A 26,065-nucleotide genomic window follows, 5' to 3' on the forward strand; every position below is an offset into this window, starting at 1 on the left:
ATTCTTTTTTACATCTTCAAGTCACTTATAAACAACTGTCAGAATTATGTAGAGAGGAAAATTTTCTTTCTTTTGGTTATAAACTTGAACTACTTAGTAGTAGGTGGTACCAGTTAAGAACTTTCAAATGATTGATTTGAAGGGCAGAACCACTCTAGTAGATTTGCTAAATATATTGATATCTCAGCAACTCACAGAGGTGGTAAATTCTTATTTTATATTTAGCTTGTCTATATCTCAAGTGCATGTTTCTGTTTCATAAGATTCTTGTATATGTTGTATGGTGGGCATTATAAAATAAAAACTGTACAGTGAGACAACTGGACATGTTACATGACACACAAAAATCAATATTTAATTTTTTCCTTTACATTTCCTTCCAAATTAGGAAATTAAAACATAACTTTAATATTTAAATTATAAACTATGTTTTGATGCCAATCTCATTGTTGTAAATAGTAAAAATGTTATTTAATAAACATTTTGAAAAAATGCTCCAAATGTCATGACACATGCACTGTAACCTACAGGGGTGGAGCAGGGGCAAAGGTGTTAATTGTATATAGGTAAGTTTACCTTTTTATTGTCTTTCTTTTTCCTCTGACAGGATCACATCCCTTACAGGTAGTGAATCCTACTCAATGGTGAGTAATACATGTGCAGGTATAATTACTGGTTATTAGTCACAAAACCTGCATTGTATGTCCTTTTAACATCAGTGTATATACGCACATACACACCATCTGGGGTATCCCAGGCATGCCACCTCCTATGGATTGAGGTAAGAAGGTTAGGTGTAGTAAGAAGCTGAACCAGTTGAGCAGTTGGTTAGAATGCCCCACCACAGAAAATCAGGGGTTGGACCCACTAATCTATATATACACCTCTCTCCAGGCTCACAATGTACACTGTTGAGATTGGTGTTCCACAAGACCACTAGTACATTCTTCTCACTGTATATAGCTTCATAATTATGCCTATACCTGATTTTATAGACTGATGGACTATCTTGAGTAAAGCAGAATGGGATATCTGCCCACCCCAGTCATTCTTTTGATTGAATAAGTCAGTGGCAGCTTGTTTTCAAAATAAGGTATCCACAACCACCTGTTGCACAGTCTCTGGTGTTAACATTCTTCCAGACTTTCCATTGTGTTCCCCCTTCTTCAAGTGGAGTATGGGAGTTCTTACCACTTTCTAGCTGCTTTAGTGGTGGATCGTGGAGACTTCCTCCAAAATGTGTTAAATTCCGTTTAGTAAAGAGTAGGGTAGTGGTGTGCTGCCAATGTAGATTCTCCCATAGAATCAGAAACTGGAGTAGATCGACAAGAATGCAGTTCACCCCTTTGGTTAGAATCCCTTATTCTACCATCACCTGCAGGTTGGTTCCTGGACAATAGGTTTAGGATTTGAGCAGAACCAGCCAACATAAGTTCTCACACATATGTTGATTGAGAGCTCTTGTCCTACCATGGGCATAATGTATTAGTTTGGTATGGGTATCCCTGGCATACCTCCTCCATCAAGCTGAAACATGAGTGTACAGTATTATAAGGAGCTTAACTGACTTACAGGCAGTAACTTGTATATTCAGGTGGCACGTGGAGCTGGATCATGAACTAAAAGTCTGCTTGTTTTTGGATTTAACTGAACTAGCACATACTTCCTTTTCTACTGTCATTTAGGTGGTGTGTTTCTGAGTGACTGGCAATGGTTGAAGATTTGCACTCATATGCCCTATCTCGTCAGATGGAATGGAAAATCTTCCCTTATTTCTCATAGGCTTGATGTGAAGATGGTCATGACTTTTCTCTTTTGGAAAATGGATGATAAGTACCTGAAGCTGTAGTTGATCCACCTAATATGGTCTTATGCATCCTAGCTATTCCAAACCATGGGACACATCCATTTTGTTTTCCACACCATTACTATACTTGGTTAGGAACCCTCTATCCTGTCAACTTCTATATCTCAATTCCTGTTGAGCTAGACCAACTGATATATCTACATTGATGGATGTGCTCCAAATAATTTCTGTCTGTTTATACAATACTTAATACTTAATTGAGCTAACAGTATACCAGGTGCAGATGTGATCTGAACTGTCAACAGAGGTCACACTCCATGAACATTCTTTGGATGCTTTCTGAAGGATGCTTCTCTATGTAGCTTTTGCACCTTTCCTTCCACCTCTTCATTATGGAGTTTTAGCTATTATATGAGAATAGGTAAGATACAACATCAGAAGTTAATATTTTCCTCCACTGAAAATATATTTCCTAATGGTACTCAACCCCTCTCACACTTCATGTTCTTCCTCTCCACATCAGGTGCTTCTTTTATGCTTAACCTTGAACTGAAGGTTAGGATAAATAGTATAGAGGAGGTAATCTGCATCAGGAAAGATTTTTGTGCATTTATTGTTGGAGGGTTGTGACTTAGTTATTTACCTGCAAAGATGCTGTAGAACTACATCAAAAATGGGGTAGTTAGAAGTTTCAAGTTTGTTAATAGAAGATTTGCATGCATGAAAGGTGGCACTGATTGAGAGAAGCTATTATGTGAGAGAAGGCAAGAACATATCAGAAATATATTTTCAGTATAGGTAACTATTAACATACTAAAACGTATAATTTATCTGGCTTTCTAACAAATGTCAAAACAGCTCAAAATATTCTTTGATAAATTGTTTAGGCAGAGTATTCATGATGAAACTTTGTTATTTGGCCCCATGGTCATGAAAACTTACCAGCCCTCTTAGAACATCTCAATTCTATAGACAAAAAATCCACTTCACTGTGGAAATAGACAAACAGAACAGTCTATTGTTTTTTGACATACTCATCAGCAAATAAGCAAGACAGATAACCACAACTATATACAGAAAACCCACACACACACGGACAGATACCTACACTTCCAGTCCTATCATCAAACCTTGATAAAATGTGGTATAATCCAATGCCTATACAAGAGAGCAGAAAATATTTGGATAAGACATCCATCGAAGCAGAATGCCAAAAGATCATAGAGAGTTTTAAACAGAATGATTACACCTGCTCCTTCATCAAAACTCCTTGAAGAGGACCAAGACAGAAAGAAAAGATCATGAAGTTACCACCACTACCACCATTTACCTACTATACCTATAACATTTCAGTAAGAAACTCAAATGCACAGCCAAAAAATTCAATATAGAAGTCCAGTGGAAATCCTACAACACCTTAAGGTCCATTCTGGTAAAAAAACAAACAGTGACCTACCAAAGAGAATGTCTAAAATGTCATCTATGAAATTCCTTGTTCCTGAAACGATACATACATTGGAGGAAAGGGAAGAAAGCTTGTGACAAGAATAAAAGAACAAAGACAGTACAAGACTCATGAAAACACAAAATTCAGCCATTGCAGAGCATTCCATGTCAACTGGACACAGAATAAACTGGGAGAAAACTGGAATCATTGACACAGACAAATTCTGGAAGACAAGAAAAATCAAAGAATCATTTTATATTAACACTATTAAACCTTCACTAAACAGAGATTCTGATTTGGAGGTGAGTAACCTGTGGCTGCTGTTGGTTGAATCTACAAGAAATCTCTCCTCCAATCAGAAACAGTGATAATCCAACCAATCATAACATACTCTCCACAATCCACCAGGACACTATAAAAGACCGACAACACCTACACACTCAGTGGCCTGAAGACGAAAGGCGGAAGACTTTCAAAACGTTGTCCTCTACACTTGTGTCTTCACAACAGGCAGTTTCCGTCCATTCTATGAAGTTTCAACAGTTTAAAATAATTCTCATAACTGGTCAAACAGAGATCCAATAGTGACATGAAATAAAATTATGCCAAAATGTTCAAATCTAATTAGTTCAAGTCCTTTGTGTTCCATAGTTGTCAATTAACTGAAACCTTGGATGTTTACTAGTTACAAATAATATATTAGCAAAAGTGAAAGAGAATTTATGGGAAGTTTTGAAAGCAGAATGCTACAAGTTGACAGTTTAGCTGAGGGATATGTATAGTGTGAGAAATTTCATGGTAAGACACAATGTCTTATAGCAGTAACAGAAAATATAGAAATGGGAAGATTTTACCTAAGAAGTGTCTTTTGATATGGGAAGTGAAGCATTTATTATTTTCTGTATACTTTAATGTTAATAAATTAAGACTTGTATTAAAATGCGAGCTAGAAACTATGTTTTAATGCGAAATTTACTGATTTACGTTGATAATAGTGTAGTTTAATTAAATCTTGAACGTAACTCTTAAAAGATCGTGATATGGATGCCTAAACCTTCCCATGGGAAGATTAATAAATCCATTGCTAACTCTTCCACACTAGTTCACAGATTCTGTATGGATAAATATGGTTTGGAGTCTCTGAGCTCGTGGAAGTGTAGTTTTGTGTTAATGGTAGAGGAGTTTTCTGAGTTACAACTTACCTTTTGAACTTACTTTTATGTGCCAGTGCAGCATTACAAAGTTTTTATATTCCATAGTTTTTTCAGACTTGTTCAGTAATCTCTTAATTGAATATGAGTTTTATTTCATATGGATAAAGGTAGTTAACAGAAGTTGGTTTCATGTGTACAAACAAGTTCAAAATAAAATCAGGACTTTTGAAACATTATCTTTATTAACCCTCTTTCCATGAGCATCTTTTTCTGTGCATGTGTTTTAATGAATTACATTCAAAATGTAATTAAACTACTTGGTTTTAATGATATACTAATAAGTACAGTATAAAACAGTGACTAATAATGTACAAATTTTAGGTTCCTATTTTCAAAAAAATCTAAAATTTCCCCCAGTGTGAGAGTTGTGTCATTTACTCTAGGCATTACATTGTTTTCTATAAAGAGAATTGTCAGTTTTGCTTTCAGTTCAAGCTTGATTCTTAAAGAAAACTCATCAAAGAGATTAGATGAAGTTTTAATTTCTCTTATTATTACTCTGTGTTCTTTGATGCATTGTTTAATTTAAAAAAATTAGTGCACCACTGTTATTATTATAAAAAAAGTAGGGTTAAGTGCCATCAACAGTCAGCAGAAAAAAAAAGATTCAGCTAATTACTTTATTTATTGTTTTTAAAATGTATTTATTATTATTATTATAAAAGTAACTGAAGTATAAAAATATCAAACTTTTTATATTAATTAAGGTTAGATCTAGTGAAATTAATAATAATAATTTTATCAAATGTTTTCACAAGGCACACTCATGAGCAGTTCTTGTGTAATGTAGTTTGATACCATAACATGATTTGCACATTTCCCCAGTAATTTTCAACTTTTCGTGGCTGGAACAGTCATTAAACAAAATTCAAAGGGTAATAAAACAACAAAGTTTAAATACGTGTATACTGTTATGGGTTTAAAGCTAGGTAGGATAAACAAATTTTAAATCATTCTAGAAAGAAAAAGGAAGTGATATAGATTTATTTCAATTTTTTTCTTTTTTTAATGGTTACACATTAAGTCAAATTGACCAACCTTGTATAAAATTAGAGCAAGTAATAGATAAAATATAAAGTGTTACTGAAAAAAATGTTTAACATTTGTTTAGGAGGTTTATGAGATCATGCAAGTAAAATTTGAGATTTTTCAGATGGAGAAAAGTATTTTTAATCTTAACATGGAAAACAATTTACATTTGGAGTAGTTCAGAAATACTTTATATATATATTCATGGACAAACCTTTGGTAAAAATACTAGATTAGAATATGTTTTTTATGTGCAAAAGACTTGTAATGTTTGCTAAATGTTTGTAAACTTTTGTGAAGATTTGTAAAGTATATTAAAAGTTATTGTGTAGAAACTGTAATAACTACAAAATGGTTATGGGGTCAATCGAATTGACTCGCATCATAATGAAAGAGTTAAACACATAATGGAATAGTGAATGCAAGCCATCAGTCATTTTTATTTGGCACTCTTAACTTTATTTTTTGTGACAGTATTTATTGTCCACAAAGTAATTCATGTCTATTTCAAATTCGTATTTTAGTACATAAAAAGTATATCAGGCACTAAAACAGGACATTCCAAAACTACTATAATTTAACTCACTTTCTAACCAAGTTTGAAACAAGGTTTGAAAAAAGTTTCATCAGTTGCCCAAAGCTGATTGGGAAGATTGAAACTGGCGCAAAACAAAAATAGTCTACGTGAAGAATATTGTAAAGTAAAAAAAAAACAAAAAACATTCCTGTTAGTTACAAGTATTCCATTAACAATGTTAATGAGAATTACTGACATTTTTTGAAAGACAGAATGATAAAGAAGGGATATGTCATGTGGGTTTGACATATTTTTAAATATCTCAATCAAGGAAGAAAATCTGGTTCATCAGTGTCTTTAATATGTGTTTAAATGACATGGAAAAGTTAATATTGAAAATTTATTTAAATTCATCCTTTTAAATTAACCCTGCATCTGCTATCTGTGGAGATTGTTTGTTTTTTATTTTGCACAAAACTACTTAAGGGCTATCTGTGCTAGCCATCCCTAATTTTCCAGTGTAAGACTAGGGAGAAGGCAGCTAGTTATCACCACCCACTGCCAACTCTTGGGCTACTCTTTTACCAATGAATAGTGGGATTGACCATCACATTATAATGTCCCCATGGCTGAAAGGGCGAGCATGTTTGGTGCAACTAGGATTCAAACCCGCGACCCTCGGATTACGAGTCAAACGCCTTAACCCACCTGGCCATGCCAGGCCGTGTCTGTGGAGATTGCTTGCTCTTGTCATATTTCATTCCAAAAATGAAACCAATGGATGAAATTGTTTGAAATTTGATAAAAACTTTCCTAAAATGATTTATTTTCAGAAAATTTAAATACTTTGATATATTATACTATTTATAATAAAAATACATTATTTGACTCCTTTCTTACAGGTACCCTTTTCTGTGCATGTAACAAGATTTTGCTTAGTTACATTTTAAATTTAATTAAGCTATTTTATAATCAATGTTTGTGATCTAAATCAGCATTAAAATTTACATTATAGTTTAAGGTTTTAAAATATTTAAGTTTTAATTCATATGTTTCAAAGGAAATGTTTGTTTTATTCTCTCGTGATCTACAAATTCACAAGATGTTAAATTTGTGAACAGTTCTTAACTTACGCTAACCTTCCATATATATAAATAACCTAGGTTGATTGTTCTGTTTACACATTCTTTCAAGTTTTTTGGAGTACATTTGTCTTCAGAGAAAGGAAAAATAAATTTCTCTGAACTTGTGACAGACGGCATGCCCACTTTCGATACCTAGTTTCAGTTTCTCAGCCAATTGTACTTGGCTGAACTTGATGTTTATAACTAATGGTAAAAATCACTTTTATGAAGTTCATGTTCTAAGAATTATATAGAGAACTAATCAAGCCACTCTTAGCTTTCTTTTTGCTTTGTCCGTACCAAATACATTAGAAATTAAAAATACATTAATTAGATAGACATTAATTCCCTCTAAGTATAAAAAGTGTTATCCAGAATGTAGGTCCACAAGAACTGAGTTAATTGCATAAGACAAACCTTTCACTTCAGAAACTTTGGGATAGTTTCCAAGAAAAAGTTGAGCATAAAACAAAGAAAAAAAAGACTTACAGTACAGAGAATCAAAAAGGAATACTGTACTAGAACTGTAAAAGCAGTTCCATTGAGGAACCTAAACACATCAAAGGTAGTTAGAAGCATTTTTTTAAAAAGAAGGCCAAAGAACAATGTTTCAAGGGAACAAGAAAATCACCCAGCAGTGGAAAGGATGTTTTGAAGTGCTGGCAGTTATCAACAGAATATATTATATAGCAAAAGTGGATGAAAAGACCAAGATTTACCATGCCAGTTTGTTGAAGAGATACTTGGATATGGAAGAAAACCTAATGATTGCAACTACAGAGGTGCAGATAGGTATGCCAGATGCAGTTGTCATAAATAGAGAACCAGTATACAATGACTTTGTCATAGAAGGCGAAGACCTACCGGGCCTAAAACAATTGAGTGAAGAATTGATTAGCAAGCAGAAGAAAGGGGGTATAAGATGTACAATGCCAATATACAAATATATTAGGGAAGACAGACATTGTGCAACACAGATCAAGACAAAGGCAAGGAATCCTGTCAAGGTGAAGCCCCACCAGATGTTTTATGTGAATAGAGAACAAATAAGGGAACAACAAATGTTTGTGTATACTGTTTAAAAGGCTGTATATGAACTGAAAACAGTGTTTGTATATAGCATAAAAAATATTGCAAATTATTTTTCTTGAAGAAGACTTATTTTCAGATGTACAAGACTGTTTGGCTTGAGTGTTATTATTTAGTTTATTTAATGTTTTGATATTTAATTATTATTTAATTTTCATAACAAGTGTTAAAAGTTAGTTAATTTGAAAGCAATAGTTATGACAAGATTCCTTGCATAACTTTGTACGATTCATTTGTGTATGTAGTTTAATTGTTCTAGGATTTTCTAATGTTGTTGATGTCATCTTTTAGAAGGTTTTATGTTTTTCTCATTATGTTTAATATTTTTGTTACTATAGGCTTAGATATTTCTAGATTTTTCTATTTTGTGTTATTGACTGCTATGAGTGCACAGTTACTTGCATGATAAAATGAAAAACTTTCCTTTATCTGAAGATTTTCAAATCTAATTTACATTACTTCTAAAGCCTCCTAAATAAATTTCAAACATTTTTCTTCTGTAAAACTTTATATTTTATCTGTTATTTTCTCTACCCTAATTCTTTAGAGATTCAGATGATTTGACTGATCTTATAATCACTATACAAAAGTATGAAATAAATCTAAATTATCATTCTGGAGTACCCTCCTCAGAACATAAAGGAACTCTGATTAGCCCTGGAAGATGAGTGGGCTCCCATATCCCAAGATAACATTGACAGACTGATTCGAAGTGTGCCAAATCAGCATCAGTAGTGTGTCACAGCCTGTGGAGGTCACACTAGATATTGAGTATTTAAAACGTTTCTTGGATAAATGCATGTAAACTCTTCAAAGTATTGTTTCATATGGGATATAAGTTTTGATGATATTGGTCATTTTTAAACATTTTATTTCTCCATGTTTTACTGTTCACCACACATTGAGAAATGAATGCAGATGGAACTGAAATGAGACAAATTACCTAAAATAAAAATATCACATTTGGAACTGAGATAAATTATATAAGAAAATGTAATTGTTCCTTTGATTTTTTTAGCAGTTTATTATCTAGTCTAACCTTATCTTACCTAATAAACCTCTACTTTTTTCCATTTTAGCTACTTTTTATAATTATAAGTAAAGAATATAGGTGAAAAATAAGAAATGCAGTACTTACCTCTAACATCTTGTTTTTTGCTGTCAGTTGATGGTGAAATGCAAATCTACTTTGTTGTATAATGATTAGTACACTGAATAATTTTTATTTACTTGAGTATTGCACCAAAGAGCATAGAATAATTACACACATAAAGCAAACAGTGTCTTAAAAGTATTACAGTTTAACTGGCTTTTAAACAAGGACAAGAGGGGCTTAAATTAATTTTCTTTGTTTCTCAATCTGAACACCATGAGATAAACTTTCAAACAGAAGAGGAAATGGACAGTACTCTGTACTGGAAACATTGTAGCATTATATTGTCATTTAATAGACTAAAACTTTTCCTTTATATTGATTATAAGTGATGTAAACTATCAGAAAGAATTGTTGGCACTTTGTGAAGGAGAGGATGTGGTGTGAGAGATGGCTGTAGCAGTTGTGTTTGGTTTTATAGTTTTTGAATCCATAAACAAATCAGATTAAAGGCTACAAAAATTAGACTTTACCTGTGTATTAGCTATATTATGATGAGTAATTTATGTTGAATTCCATACTTCTAGTACATTGACTTATCTCCATGCTTAATCCTATAATGATCAGCACCATTTTTAAATTTTAGTCTACACAAGTCATTGCGTTACATGTAAAATCTAATGAATCACTTTACTCTCAATATATTCTAATGAAATTATTATTATCAAGTATGTTACAATTCAAAAGTTTTATATTATGTAAGTTAATATTCCTTTACTTCAAAAGAAACCTCAAAAATAATGATTTAAAACTATGTGTTTTCTTTTGCATAAAATGCCTTTGGTTATAAACATCACCTTAAAGTTCTGGTGTAGAAGAGACTGTTTTGTGTAAATGTAGATGTTCTCCCCAAGAAGTTTAAAGTACAGTATATACAAGTTGTTTACAAGTAATTTGAGAACATTCCAAGAACTTGTCCCCTATATAATAATTGTAAAAGTTTTCTCACTTCAAATTAAACCATACACACTTATAAAATAAATGTTTGCTGCTAAGCAACAGTTTGAAATGGAATGCCAGGTTTATGGCTAATAAAAAAAAAAAATTTCATGCTGTATAATTTCTAATGAGGTTAGGAAAGTTAACTGATGTCTGCATTTTCAGAGGGGATATTGTTGAGAGTGGCATCTCAAGCACATGGCTTTTGTTTCTTGTCTTATACATATTAGTTTGATAGTTAAATTGCATTTTGGTTTTATTTTTATAATTTAACTAATTATGTATTATTTTTGTTTTAAAATTAATAATTGATAAGTTTAATGATTATCTATTTTACTTGTCACTTTGCTAAATATGCATCATGAAAAGAGGTGAGAGCAAACAAGGCATACATTAAAGTGGACTATTTACCAATCATAATGTTATGTTGCCAAGGTCCTGAAAGTTACTTAAGGAAGTTCAGAAACTGTTGTCTTCAATGAGCTCACAGTATTAAAATGTATTCTTCTAATGAATGTAGTAGATGTTGAGCTAGTGGCATAGATGATATTATAACTTAAGATTTACTAATAGGAAAGAAAGATTATTAACTCACAGTTGTGAGTGATAGACTCAACTACATACAGTAAGAATGGGTAATGAAATGCCTTAAAGCATTTGAGAAAGTGTAAATATCTTAAACTGAGAACAGAAAATTGCTGTGAAAAAGAGTTGATGTAGAAACGTGATGTGGATATTGATGTAGACAATAGCAACGAAATAAATTAAACATGGAAATTAGAGAACTTTTAGTCTACTTTAAATTGTTTTAATGCAACATTTTACAGTGAATGTACTATTTCTATTCATAGAGTATTTATTGCCTTATTAGGTATTGGCTACAGTTTAGCAGTAATTTAGTTCAGATATTTATTCTTATTTCTCTACTGATTCTTTTAAATTAATGGAATGGTTCTGTTTCAGAACTGGAATCAAAGGATTCAAATTTCAAGGTGAAATTTTGGTTTATGGTTGGGCTGTTTTGTTCAGTTAAGACACACAGCTTCCACTGTTTGGTTCTTTGTTTAAAATTACGGTGTTTTGTGGATTTTTTGAGTTGCAATGATGGTAGAAAAGGAATGTTTTTTATTATGTTCAGTGAATCTGGTTTCCAATTTTCTTATAGTTTCTCTGATGTGGAATTTATTTCATGTTATTTTGTAAATGTTTACTAAAATGGAGCACAGAGAACTAAGAACAAAACCATTCTTGGTAATAACTGCCAGACTCATGAACATTCAAAGTTACTCTGTCAAATATGTAAAACAAATAAAGATGGAAGATTTTTTACAAAATAAATTTTGTAAGTTTATAATATTTTATATGTATGAAATAAAAATGATATGTGGATGTTTATGAAATAAATGTGATTTGTGAATAAATTATTTTAAATAAAACAAAGCAATTTTAAACTAACTTTTAAATTGATTTTAAATTGAACTATTATCCATCATAACTATCATTATACAGTGTATAAACCCTTATGCTCAACCACTAAATAGCAACTAGCACAGCTTGAACTCAGTCATTCATTATGTGGTTGTTGATCTTTTGAATAACAACTTCCTGTCAGATGCAACTCCTTTGTCATGGCATATAGATTGGTTGTATCTAAGAGTAACTGCTCTAATATATTATTTCTTAGCATGTACATATTGTTGGAACTGTTTCATTCTAGTTCATTATTCCTTTACATGTCCACATAGACTATAATAATTAGATGTGGCTAATTACTACCTGATGGGCTATTAGAAAATAATATTACACAGTTGTTTACTTCTTACCATATCACTCATAATTAATATTTAAGTATGTACTTCCAGTAGATCCAAATTTCATCATCATTTCTTATTCCTTAACACATGGATTGAAGATTAAGTGTTCAGACCTAGTTCTGGACTTATTTCATTTGAATGTGTTCATAACATAACTAACTTGCCATGTTCTGGGGGCACTGTACATCATTGTGGGTTGTCTTCTTGAGATAACCTTGTCCTACCTACAAATTTGTTTCATGTCCACTAGTCTTTCATTGTTAAGCTTCTCATTGTCCCTTCTGTTGTTGCCTTGTCACATTCCTATTTGCTAACTTCCTGTATTCTGATCTCCTGGGAAGATTGATTACTTTTTGGTTATTTCCTTATAAAACTAAAAAATTAAACTTGTGTAATATTAGAAATTGATTTATTAGCTGCATTTTGATGCCATGTTTATTTGTATACATTGAAAATAAAATAGTAACTAGGTTAATTGAATTTTTAAATGCAAGTCTGTAAAAGGTTGTGATGTGCACTTTGATCTACTCATAGCAAGAGGGTTAGCAGTGAAGGTAATTAAATCTTGATATAACTATTAAAAGGCTCTGACAGGAGCACTTTGATTCTGCAGTAAATAGAGGATTAAACTGTTTGCTGAGAATTTTGACTGTCAATAACATTCAAATATTTTGTAGAAGTTTTTTGGTTAAAAGTGTACTAACATGCATATTAGTTTAAGTATATCTACCTCAAAACCATTTGCTAAGTTTCATTTGATTAAGTATCTAGTTTACTCATAAAACTGTTTGCAATAAGTAGGTAAACCTGTGACTTGTTTGGGAGCTGAAAATTTACTTTGGTAAAACAGTTATCTTTTATACACATGCCTCCCAGTGACTCAGGGGCAAGTGTGAAGACTGACTTCAACACTAAAAACTGAGGTTTTGTTATCTGTGATGGGTACAGCAATGATAGACAATTTTTTTCTCTGTCTCAGTTCTAAACATTTTGAATAGAAATATGTTGAAAAATTAGAAAAGTGAATAAACTGATCTCTTGTCTGTTTGAAAAACTTTGATAATGATATTATGTTGATATAAATATGAGTTTTAAACAAATAGTGTTTTAATAAGTTTTTTCATCCTTCAGGGAAGGAAGTCTATCGACCTGAGTCAGATTTTGAAAGGCTACAGCTACACGATAAACTTCAAACCTATGAATCAGATCAATAACCTTACTGGGTACATGAGATCAGTGAGACGAATCAGAACAACAGCTTTTCCACTGGTTAGGAATGCTGTGAATACCAGCAGTATTCGTAGTACTTACACGGGTGGGCAAGTCCTTATTTCTGCTGCAAATCAGGAGGACAAGTACAGTAACAAAACCAAAGGATCTGTTACAAAAGAAAAAAAAACACATGGGATTTTAAGCCATGTTACAAATCTTGCAGCCAAAGCAGCTAAAACTGTGAAAGAATCTAATCCAAGTTCAAGTCCTGCAACAATTTCCCAGAACATGAAACTTGTGCCTGCAAAATCTTCAAAAAATTGGTGAGCCCCACTGGTTTTTAACTACTTTTCATCAATAAAATCAGTGTTACAAATTAGCTTCTTTAAAAATTGTGTAAAATTTCATTAATAACAATTTATTAAAACAAAAAAGTTTGGTTTCAGTGGTTGTAGTGAGTATTAAGAGTAATAGAGCAGTTAAAATAACTTTGGGAGATGTTTTTCTCTGACAGTTTAGAACCTTAAATAATAAACAACTATTCAGAAAAATAATACTAATATTTTGTTTCTTTCATAAAAAATTACTCAAATCACATTCTGTTTTTCTGTAATTAGGAATGTATTTTTACATACATTTTATCATCTGCTCAGGAACAATGTACCTGCACCAAAGGGAAGTCAGAACAGCTCATCCTTGGGTAATGGTAAGTTCTAATTTTACACAACTTGATCTAAGCATCATTATCATGAAACATGAGGTCAGACACTAGGTAGTTAAATATATTCCCTGTTGATATGGTTAAAAAAATCAAAAAAGCATCTCAAATATACTTGTTTTACTACATGTGTTATGACGATGTATTCTTTATTTTAGTAGATTTAAATGTTATTAGTTTCAAGGAAGAACTTGTAATATGAAAACTGTTTTCTGGAACTAAGTAATGCAGCGTGTTATCCAATCTGGAGGGAGATGGTGTTTAATGGTTAATACATAAAAAAAAATCGTAACATAAATTTAATGTAACCTATGGGCAGCTGATTATAGTATTCATACCTCAATGAAACAAATTCAGAAAAGTAAACATTTTCTAAAAGAATTTTTTTGTAGAAATACTGCACAGGAAAAATGTTCATATTGTGCTGATTTAACACTCCTATGAAAAGTGGGGCCTAATAGGCCCCAGAGCAACTTGAAAGGTTATTAATATTAGGCTAATAATTTTGTATTTAAATGAAATTGCCATTTAAATCCATTAATGAATGGATTAACGAGATTCCAACTGTCCCTATCTACTATCTAGCAAAACCACAGCCAGGGGAACGGGCTTGGAGAAATCAGGACCAGAAACGTCTTTTCGTAGGAGTGTTAAACTTTAATGTGTTTAGACATTAAAAGTGGTATCCTTTACGGAAAAAATAATTTTTTCAGACTTTTTATCTGAAATTGTGTTCTGTAATAAAGAAATGATTGTTGCACATACTCTAGTCGTTTTTCTAATTGTCTAAATCATGAATATCCAAAGTGGGAAATTTTTTTGTGGATTTGTTTTGTGGTACTATTCAATAGATGGCGCTACATTGTATTTATTGTTTCAGTTACATGCATACATTCATATATCCATTATAGTACAATACAGATTAAACTGTTCTTGCTAACAATTACATAAATAATTGCATGTTCAAATGTTTTTAACATAAACTACAGCTTAGCTTCAAATTAAGTTTAAATCATTATAAGGTGGGTAGTAATCAATAGCTACAATTGGATAAATAATGAATGGATAAATAGCAGTGAAAAGTTATGCTTTTATACCTTAAAAAGTGTATTCTGTTGAATTTTTTCTACCCAGGATCATATATGCTTTGGAGTAATGTTAGATCTATATTAAATAAATTATACTAACAATTGTAATCTGTTGGTTTGTTGCTGATCCACAGCCACTTTAAGGTGATTGTGATGTAGTGTGGAAATAATTAGCCTGAAGATGGCCTAAGAAGGTCAAAACATTGTTATGTACTTTATTCTAATTAAAGTTTTAATGGCCATACCAGCCATCTTGAGAATACATTTTTACTTCAAATGGCTTTCTCATCATCACAGGTTGCTTTATTTGTTTCTTAATGTATACTTTCTTACTTGTCAGTGCTGGTAAGACTTTGGTCTGAAACTGTATATAGTTTTCATTCACTTGCATACTGTCATCTGAATTTGTATTAAAAAACTGCATGTCTGAAATAATAGTTTCCATATACTTGTATCATCTAAATTGTTTTTTGTATTTATAAACCATAGGTGTCTGAAATGATACTTATATCATCTAAATTGTTTTTTGTATTTATAAACCATAGGTGTCTGAAATGATAGTTTCCATGTACTTTTATAACATCATCTGAATTTGTTTTTGTTTCAATAAACTTTGTGTCTGTGTTTAATGTTTTATTCTATTTTATCTTGGTCTTGCAGAACTGGCTTTAGCCAAAATGACACCCTAGGTAGAATAAGCATTTGTCACTCTGTATATTTTGTACAATTTTCATACTTTTTGTTCAGTTTTTTTTATTGGCTTCACATTCTCAACATTTTTATATCACTTCAACTATAGTAGCAATGAAATGGCATGTGTGTGTGTGCAAAGTATGTAAAAATAGGACTTAAATCATCATAAAGAAACTAGTGGGCACTACTGGACACTATTAAGCACTTCATAGGTATGATCTAAAAATTGTATTCATGCAGTCAATAATTTTTACAATAGGTTTTTTTCACCCCCAAGGCAGTTGTACCCTGGATTGTCATCTGGTTCTCCTGGTCCTAGAGTTGGCCCTGATTTTACATTAAAACAACATGTAATATTATGCATCCGAATAATTAATTTAAATCTGTAATTTCATATGTTATTAATGTGGATTTTATAAACACACAGAAATAATTTCAAACATATGAAGTTAATAAAAAGTAGGGTTTTGCTGACTTTTTAAATCAGTGTGGATAATCTAGTATAAAAATTTGGGACAAAATTTGAAGTTTTAAATTGTATAAGACTGTGGATGTTATGCAAAACTAGAAACTAATGCAAGTTCTTAAAATTTCAAATGTTATATCTTTTTTGTTTCTTTCTTACAATTTTAATATAAAAACTGCTAATGTGGCTTAATGGATTTTATTTGGTTGTATTTACTAATACATGTGGCATAACACCATGTATTTCAGTCTTGATTTTCCTACAGTACATTTTCCAAATAATTAGGTTAAAGGTAAAGCATTCACTTAGTTCTTACATTATATTCTTTGTATAAATTATAGAAATACTGAAAACAAACATTATTTACTTATGTTGTTGTCATCACCTTGGATTCTTAAATGCAGAACAACATGTATTTATTGTACTGTTTATTTAAATCTGCTTTAGTGATGGATGTCTCTATTAGTGTCATGTTTGTGTTTGTTTGTTTTCAGTGTCTTAATATTTTTTATTGTTTTTCTACTTTCAATACCAAACTATCTCTGCCTATCATAAGAATCAACCAAAGAAAGTACTGTTCACAACAGTGCAGAGGGATATGATATCATCTGTTACCCTGCATCTCTTACTGACTACACATGAAAGAGCTCTCTGAGTGTGCTTTACATGATGTTTAATTTGATGAATTTGACATATTTATCATTTGCATTTAAAAATGTATGCATTTCTAGTTTTTGACACATTTATTTGTGACATCTTTATTTTTGGTATTAGATTTGTTAAGTATGGTACAATATCAGGTGTATCTCTAAATAATAAGATCTTAAAACAATATTATTTTCTTTAAGTTTTAGCCTCTGAAACATTAAACCTAAAACCTTCTTCTCACAGTGAAAATTTTGAAAATCTTTACTTGTGTAGGTATAGTTCCAGCCCAAGCACCTTGTAGACCAATTTTCTGGCCTCCATACACTCCTGACGCTCAGCTCAAACCTGTCCCTGGTATTAAACCTCCAAAGACTGTTCGCAAAAAATCAAAGAAACATCAGAGTAAGTGATTAAGAGTTTAAACATCTTTTTTTTCCTTTTATTCTGAAAACAGAATAATTTTTTGTTCTATTCTGAACTAAAAGCAAACAAACTTTACAAAATCTATGTTATTAACATCTGAGAACTGCATAGTTTAGCCTTTATCAACCTAGTAAGTGAGCTTGTCATTAGTTTGAAATAGAAAGCTGGATAATTACAAACTTTATTGTGTAATGAAAGAATACAAAGGTGTTTACACCAAAGTTTTACTCTGTTTGTTTGGAGCTATCTTAAAACATGTTGCTTTTCATTTCAACAGTTTAAAAGTTAAGTAAAAGAAATGCTTTATTCATATACATATATGTATTTGTTTGCATTAAATAAGAATAAATAAAGTTTCAGTAAGGCATACTTATAGTATGTGAAAAAATAAGTTTTAAAACTAAAATTAAGTTCTACATGAATTTTGATTTAGAAAAATAAACTTCTTGAAATAAATAAAAATAGTGTATTTGGGGTGGATATTGTAAAAGTTAACATTCACAATAGCCTCATGTCATTTCAAATTATAATATAAACTGTGATAGCTATACCTTTCAGTTTAAGTGAATATGCAGTTATTTAAAGAAAAATCAAAAAGTAACTGCATAATAAAAAAATAAGTAAATGCACAGTACAGTGTAAATTAATGTACAGTAGTTTAAATCCACAGTAATACCACATTTAAATAGAAATTAGTTTCAACATTTCACATTTTCACACTAGTTTCCATTTGAATTTATATTGCTATATTAGTGTTGGTTTAATATTTATTGTAACTACCTAATATTAGAGAAAATAAAAATATCTAATGTATTTTAAGTTCAATTAGAAATAATGTGTCCAGACTTTAAAAAATAATAAAGTTCAACTTCTGTGCTTTCTTAGATGACAGAAAAATTTGGAATTTGGTTTCATTCAAGGTATTTTTGTGGATAATATTCTGGATTTATGAACTATAGCATAGGAAATGCAATAGAAGGAATATTTTTTGTACTTTTACCATAAATTATATTAAATGTATAAAATAGAACTGCTTGTTTAATAATACTTATTACCATTTAATAAATAATACTTTCCAACTTTGAGCATTATACATCATGACACTTAATGGTTCATAAACAAAATTGATATATATATATGTGTGTGTGTGTATATATAATACCACTCCCTAACTAACAGCAAGTGTATGGTGTATAATGGTATGAAGTAATTGATAGAAGTTTCTTTAGTATATACAATCTATTTCAAGTCAGCTGTAATAGTTACTTAGAAACATGCTCTTTTTTGTATTTAGTGAAGAATAGACTAAACAGTAATTCTCAGAATTTTGGGTACAAAGTGTATCCTGGGAAGGGATGAGGAGAGTAACAAAAATTAATAAGAAAGTGACCATACAATTATTTTTCTGTATTTATAAAGTAAAGCAACTTTTTGAGATGCCAACCCCCTAGTGTTGCAAACTTTTAGATGACATTGTCTGATGCCTTTTTTTTTAGCTCATAAAATATTGGATAAAATTCTCATTCATCTATTGTTGAAGGTCATTCATCCAACTGTGCATGGAATTGCATTTTTCCAATAACCAGTTGCATCTTTCTAATAATAGTTAAGAACTGTTTCTAATAATAGATGCAGCCATCTCACATAAAATTTACATTACTTTATAATTACTTCCATATCTGTTTGAATCTGTGGTACATGACAATTTTTAATAGTTAGTGATAGTGGTATATTGGATTTTTCTTATTTGACTAAGTGTACATGTGTGTGTATTGGTTGGAATGTCAAGTACCACAGACAAATAGAAGAGAAACACTATCTGAAAACATTTGAGAAGCATTGGACTTCAGGAAAATATGGTTTTATGTAGTATTGAAAATGTATGGGATAGTTATAGTACTGTCCTAAAATAATATACCTATTGTATAACACTATGCTATATAAATATATATATATGTGCATGTTTTGTGGTAAATACATTAATTGTTTGTTTTTTTTTTTTTGAATTTTGAACAAAGCTACAAGAGGGCTATCTGCACTAGCTGTCCCTAATTTAGCAGTGTAAGGCTAGAGGGAAGGCAGCTAGTCATCACCACCCACCACCAACTCTTGGAATAGTGGGATTGACCGTGACTATACAATGCCCCCACTGCTGAAAGGGCGAGCATGTTTGGTGGGAGGGGAATTTGAACCCACAACCCTCAGATTATGAGTTGAACGCCTTAACCCACCTGGCCATGCCAGGCCAAATGCATTAATACTATTATGTACATACTTGCCATGAACTATAGTTGTAGTAAAATATTTGTTTTTTGTCAAGTTTTTGTCATAACTGTTTCTTGAATATTCATTTAGAGTTTAATTTGTTATGCAAGGTTTCAATAATTTTGCACTAAAACAAATCTTAGGATCATTGTTTATCAGAGGATACTAACTAATTTATTTCTAATCTTTTAGCTAGCATCAATGAAGTTATTGACCAGTTTTCAAAGGAATTAACCATCAGGGATGTGTTAGAGGTAAGACTGGTTTGTCCGTAATTTACAGTATGTATAATCCTCACTGGCTTTTATTAAGTTTCATACTTAGTGTTGCAAGTTGTGATCAGAATACCACGAATTCAGCTGACAGGTTTTGATAAAAGTTGGTACAGTGATTGTATAAATTAGAGAAAAATTATTAAATTTAGATTTAAAAAAGACCAGTATTAGGAAAAAAAGAAAAAGAAAAAACTTAAAAAAACAATAAAACAAATTTCCATTTGACTTTCAAACAATACAGTTTTATTATTCTGTACATAATTAGTAAAAGTTCACACATTAAATAGCAAAAACAAAATTCAACAGTGAAACTACCAGAAAAGAGGAATTTCATTTTCAAAAACTGATCATTGTTGCTTAACCTTTGCAGTGTTATTCAGATGATATTAAAATAAATGTATACCTTTTGGCAAAAATATAACTGTGTTTCTTAAAAATGTGGTACAAGCAGGTGTTGCCACTTGAAGTTAGAGACTGAGAGTTGAAAGATTTGATGCTTACTAATCAAAATCATTATAACACACATTTTTAGATATGCCAAGTGTGTTTTAGTAGTAGTTAATGTGCTCAGATTAGGAATTTGAGGTTTTAAGGTTTGTGGTCCATTTTTGCAGTAACACACTCTAAACTTTTTATTGTGAGTGTAATATAAGAATGACAGTGAAATCTGATTATTCTGTCAGAGAAGAGGACCTCAAAAGCTAGTGGTGGGTATTATTTATTAGCTACCTTCTTTCTAGCCTTTAAGTTCAAAATTAGGGACTGCTATATGCAAGCAACTATTTATATAGCACAAAAATTATGAAACAAAAGAACTTATCTTAGACTGGACAGTTTCTGAGATGTACTGATTATAGTTGTACTTCTTTTCTAGGACTGCATAATTTGCTGTGACACACTTACTGAAGGATCCCCTTATGACAATGACCCAAGATTGGTGGCATTACTTCATTGTGATCACATCTTTCACCGTTCTTGTTTGAAGGAGATGTACAACTCTGGCCTAAAGGTATTTTAGGGACTTGTTGTTTTATAAAAGGATTGCCTGTAGGTAGCAGTTAGTATAAGAAAGAGGTTGTAAGGGAAGTGATGTTTTTTGTTCTGGTATGATTGACTCACAGTATTGTTATTGTTAGGCCATTTTGGAAATATTTTATGTGGAAAAATTATTGTTTATTAAGTGGAGGCCAGTAGCTTATCTTGATCTCATCACTTTATGATCATGAGCTAGCAATTTGATCATTTTTTTACTATGTTATGTTAAAGAGATTTCATTGCTTCCTGGTCATAATATTATGTTCATGCACCACTGACTTCATAACTTTTTGATCCCATATTAGTGATTTTATCATTTAATGATTGTGTGGAAGTGATATCATTGCTTTCTCATCCTACATTAGTGATATTATCACTTTGTAAATTTGTAATTTCTTGATCATTTGCAAGATGCTGTATTTGTTGTTTTTCTGCTAGTGCAATGTGCAAATACAACACACCTTACTCACCATTAATATGTATTTCTTATCTACAAAATTTTTAAATATTTTATGATTTAACTGTGGAGTATACCGAATTTGGTTAAGATCGTAGAACTTATTTGCTCTTTATGGGATATTTGCATTGTGTTCATCTTGACCTTGTGTTTCGGGGATACTTTTCCATTGTCAAATGGAATGAGATACTCGTGCATCACAGTGCCCCATTTTCTGATTAATCAGCAGCAGGGAGAATGTGTTGTGAATGCATTTTGGGCACACTCAAGCTAGATTTGCTTTCACACTTAAGGAGTACAAATATCTTTCTTTCTTCTTTTTTTTTTAATAGAGAATCAAGACTCGAGACTTGCTGTAAAAGACTTGTGATTGTTTCTCTATTTTCTTTTTGCTGTTCATGCATGCTGCAACACCACTCTTTTGCACTTTCCTGTTAATTAGGCAAGGTTTTATCATGTTTTGCATATCAAAGCTCACATATGTAGTGGATGACACGTTAGTTTAGGGCAGTTACAATTGTTCCAGCTTGTGGTGGCTTGTAACTATAATTGTATGTCTCACAGCCCAGTGGTTGACAATCATTTGTTTTACTTGGTTTTTATTTAATGACCTTCATTTCACCCACAACAGACAATTACACCTCTCATTTTCCATATTAGGTTCACAAATTTCTCATATTTATAGCAGTGAGGTAACAGTGTACAGATATAATTTTAAGTTCCCATTCAATATATACCTCCATTGACATGTAAAGCTTCTCTCAATCTTGAACTGCGCTCTAATGCATTAAAACCATAATTATCGCTTAATGCACTAGGCTAAAAAGGTATAAAATATACCTCTCAGTTCCCACTACTCATTTAGTATGCCTAATGCATGAGACAACTCTCCACCAATAGGAGCATTCCACATACTTCCTGAGCAGCTGGCTCCCTCTGTATTATATTCTGTATATCTTACTTTCTTAGTTGGCATGCTATTAGTTGGATGTGTTTCTCACTTGCTTGTGATTTCTTGTGTGGAAATTTATTGTTTTGTTTCCATTTGTATATTTTTTCTCGATTTATTTTCCAATTAGTTTGCTTATAGTTTAGAGTTTATTAAATATTTTTCTCACATTTTTTTGCAAATTATGAACTCACAGTTTACTGTTTCTACTACATTGGCTCATATTTTGTCTGGAGACATGTTTAACCTTATTACTGAAATCATGCATTCAACACTATTAATTGTGAAGGTGCAGGCTTTGGTTTAGCAGGAGTTAGCTTCCTACATGGGGCCTAGTTAATCATTTTCTCCACGTGAGATGGCATGAGCTGATGATGAGGGGCATGAGTTGAAGGAAGAATCTGGGCAAGATTTTTATGCTCCTTTGCTTTCTATGTCTCTTTCCAAGCAACAGTGGAGAACATTTGACCTTCAACATTATTGCTGCAGTTGATTACTCAGGTTTGCAGCTTTGCAACTTCTGTATTTTATGATCCATCCCTTTCCCTATTAAGTGAGCTCTCTTCTTCAGATTACTTGGTTTTCCTCCTTCCCTGTTAACCTTTTTGAGACAGGTTCAGTATAAAATACATGTTCATATACATATTTGCATATGTTAAGTATTTATACTATAACTTTTAATGTTGTATATGTACCTTCACAAAATTCAGTACACTCTTAGTAATAATTACAATTCATACTTATGCATAAATTCAGATTTTTTAATGAACTATTTTTGCAAAAGATTTGTTTGTGAAAATATTAAGTCTGTTTCATTACTAGTCTGGGTGCATAGTGATTTTCATGCTATGATTAAAAACTGTTCTTCATCCAAAACCTTCTAATTACATTTCAAACCATTATTTTTAGTAAAACTTTATACTTTGCCTATTATTTTTCTCTACCCTAACTATATGGAGTCTGTTAATTTGATCAACCTCATAACCACCATAAAAAATTAGGAAATAAATACAAGTTATGTTTTTCACTTTAGAATAGATACAGATTATAACATGAAAGCACAAATACTTTAAATCTCATAACATTATATATTTATATATATTTTATTTTACTGACCTTTTACTCATGCCTGAGTAACATCACATAAATTGCAATGACATGGTGTGTGTGTGAACTTATGTTACCATATGCAATAATATGAAACTGGCCTTTAGAAAGTGACCTGTCTTGGCTATGTCTTAGTGGACTAGTATTTTGTAAAATACAGTCACATTTCAGTGATAATGCATTGTATATGTATATACATTATTACTATTTACAAATAAGTTTGTAGAGTTGTTTTTCTTAAAGTATAGGATAGTAAATAAAGAAGTAAAGCAAACAATTATCTCTTCTAGTTCTGAACTTTGTACTTGTTTGCTGCTTGCTGTAAGTTGCTATCAAATATGAAATGAAATACTCTTTTTCTCTCTATCTTTTTATTTAGGAGTTATAAATACATTTGAAATAACTACAAGTCGTAAATTCCTATATCAGTACCAGAGAATTTCACTATTATTTATCACACTTTGTAACTAAGCTGTATTTGAGTCTCAAAAAATATGGCATTTCAAACTTACTAAAGTGTCAATTTGTCCTAATCAAATCTATAGTAAAAAGAAAGGATTTTCCACCCAAATAATTTGAAAAGACTCAGAGAACTACATGGGGAAACATTCTGAGCTTTTGATTTGATATTCACATGGCAGAAACAGAAGTGGGTTTACATAAACAAATGTCTCAAAAAATGAAAAGAAATGGGTGCAGCCATTATGTCTGATTCAATTCTTGAAGCAGTAAATCAGCAAATAGAAAAGATAAGAGGTTCTTATTTTATATTCTATCTTGTCAATGTCACTAATCTGGGTTCCTAATTCATATAGAACTATATAACTTTTAGTAAACATCACAAATATATAATTTTAATCAATGCTGCATTTAACATACCATGTGACATGCAAAAAATCAATATTTAGGTATGTTCTTTTAATACTTATTTTTAATTTAAGAAATTAAATAATGTACAGTACTAAAATTTGCCTTATAATCTGCAATTTTATGCCAAACATAGTGACACAAATTTATAAATTTTTCAAGGCAAGTCAAAAACATGATGACATGACCTTTAACCTATGACCCCTGGCAATAGGGTTAAGTGAGCTCCCTTCTCCAGATTACTTAGGTATTTTTCCTCCATCCCCAGATATAGAGAGTCATGTTCAGACACTTTTGTCTCAAATTCTGTTTGGTTCTGGTCTCCCCCCTGTGTTTCTGAGCAACATTCTGTGACATTTCATCGTTTTCCTAATCCTTATTTGGTTTCTCAACATTTGATCCTTCTTTTACCTCTATGGGGTTTTAATTCTCAGGCTCTTATTTTTTTATTAGGCACAATGTTGTAGGATTCATTTTGCTCTTACTCGTGTTTTATGTTACCTCTCTTCTGTGCACCTGTTATTAGAGGCTTTTCATCATTCTCTTAATGCTTTTCCAAAAAAACTTGGTTCTCTTTTGTTGTCAACTTTGACAATACTTTCCTTGTCTGCCTCTTCACTCGTTACATGTTTTATTTATTGTTTAGGCCTGCTGGGGAGAGACAAGCACTTAAGGAATTTCACCTCATCCCTATCTTCCATGAGGTGCTTGTGGGCAGCTCCTTTTTTGTGTGTGATACTATTTTTTGGGTTGCATTGATTTTTTGGAGTTACAGATTTAAGTGGCTAGGTTAGATAATTCTCTTTCTTCACTTGTGAATCATTTATTCCAACCTTCCATCTTCTCTTCTTATCATATAGTTGTTTCACATCCAAATCTGCACTTTATCCTTTACTTGTATCTAGTCATTCTTGCCCTTATCTTCATGTAAACTGTATAAATTATAAGCAGCATCAGCCATACTGGTGAATATACTGTGGGTTCGTGTCCTGTGTTGGCCAGGCTTGACGCCTTTGAGGAGGTTTGGGGAATGTTTTTCATAGATAAGTGAATTTTCCAAGTTTTAGCCTGAGGTCTTTCTTTTCACTTCAGGTCTCCTTCTCCCCTTCCATCTTACCGTAATCCTTTCTCCCTATCAAATAATCTGGTTTCTTGCATTCGTCTTTTCAAGGTTATGCCAGAGCTCCTGCTTAAAGATGCTATCAAACTACTACTTCCAGTTTTTCCAGGTTTTTATTCTCGAATATGTGTCATTCCCAAGAAGTACAGAGATTGGAGACCCATCATAAATCTGTCCCTCTCAACCAGTTTCTTGAGCCTTCTCGTTTCGCTAGGAATCCTTTCTGTCACTCTATCAGGTTTTCATTCCAGGCTTTTGGATGACCAAATTCAACATAGCAGATGCTTATTTTCAAGCTGTTGAGATGGGGTGTTCAGCATGATCACAAGCAGCTTAGTTGGCAATGTATGTTGCATTATATCTATTTCATTGTGGTGGACTATCACTCATGGACTATCATGAATAAAGAAGAACTTGAATACTACCCATTCCCACTAGTATTTTCATAAATTTGGTACAACCTGCTTTTCAAAATAGGGTTTTTCAGTCACTCATTGCACTGTAACAGATTTAATGTTGTACAATTATTTTAGTGCCTACACTTGTTTCTGTGTGTGTTGTTGTTTTTTTTGTATGTGATATATATGCTATTCGAGAATTCTTGAAAGT

General features: G+C 31.7%; 1 protein-coding gene across 3 annotated transcripts in view; it reads left to right on the forward strand.

Annotated features, from left to right (window-relative positions):
- The window catches only part of LOC143244716 (E3 ubiquitin-protein ligase DTX4-like), an 85,352-nt gene that overhangs the window by 35,820 nt on the left and 23,467 nt on the right, over nucleotides 1–26,065 (forward strand). For 2 of the 3 annotated variants that reach the window (XM_076489866.1, XM_076489867.1), the window contains exons 4-8: nucleotides 13,265–13,668; nucleotides 13,963–14,051; nucleotides 17,232–17,360; nucleotides 19,839–19,900; nucleotides 20,796–20,930. In XM_076489866.1, the coding sequence (XP_076345981.1) occupies nucleotides 13,265–13,668; nucleotides 13,963–14,051; nucleotides 17,232–17,360; nucleotides 19,839–19,900; nucleotides 20,796–20,930 (819 nt within the window). The remainder of the gene's footprint in view (nucleotides 1–13,264; nucleotides 13,669–13,962; nucleotides 14,052–17,231; nucleotides 17,361–19,838; nucleotides 19,901–20,795; nucleotides 20,931–26,065) is intronic. The other variant, XM_076489869.1, reaches the window with a different exon arrangement.

The sequence above is a fragment of the Tachypleus tridentatus genome, chromosome 2 (genome assembly GCF_004210375.1).
Source record: "Tachypleus tridentatus isolate NWPU-2018 chromosome 2, ASM421037v1, whole genome shotgun sequence".
NCBI classification, from domain to species: Eukaryota; Metazoa; Arthropoda; class Merostomata; order Xiphosura; family Limulidae; genus Tachypleus; species Tachypleus tridentatus.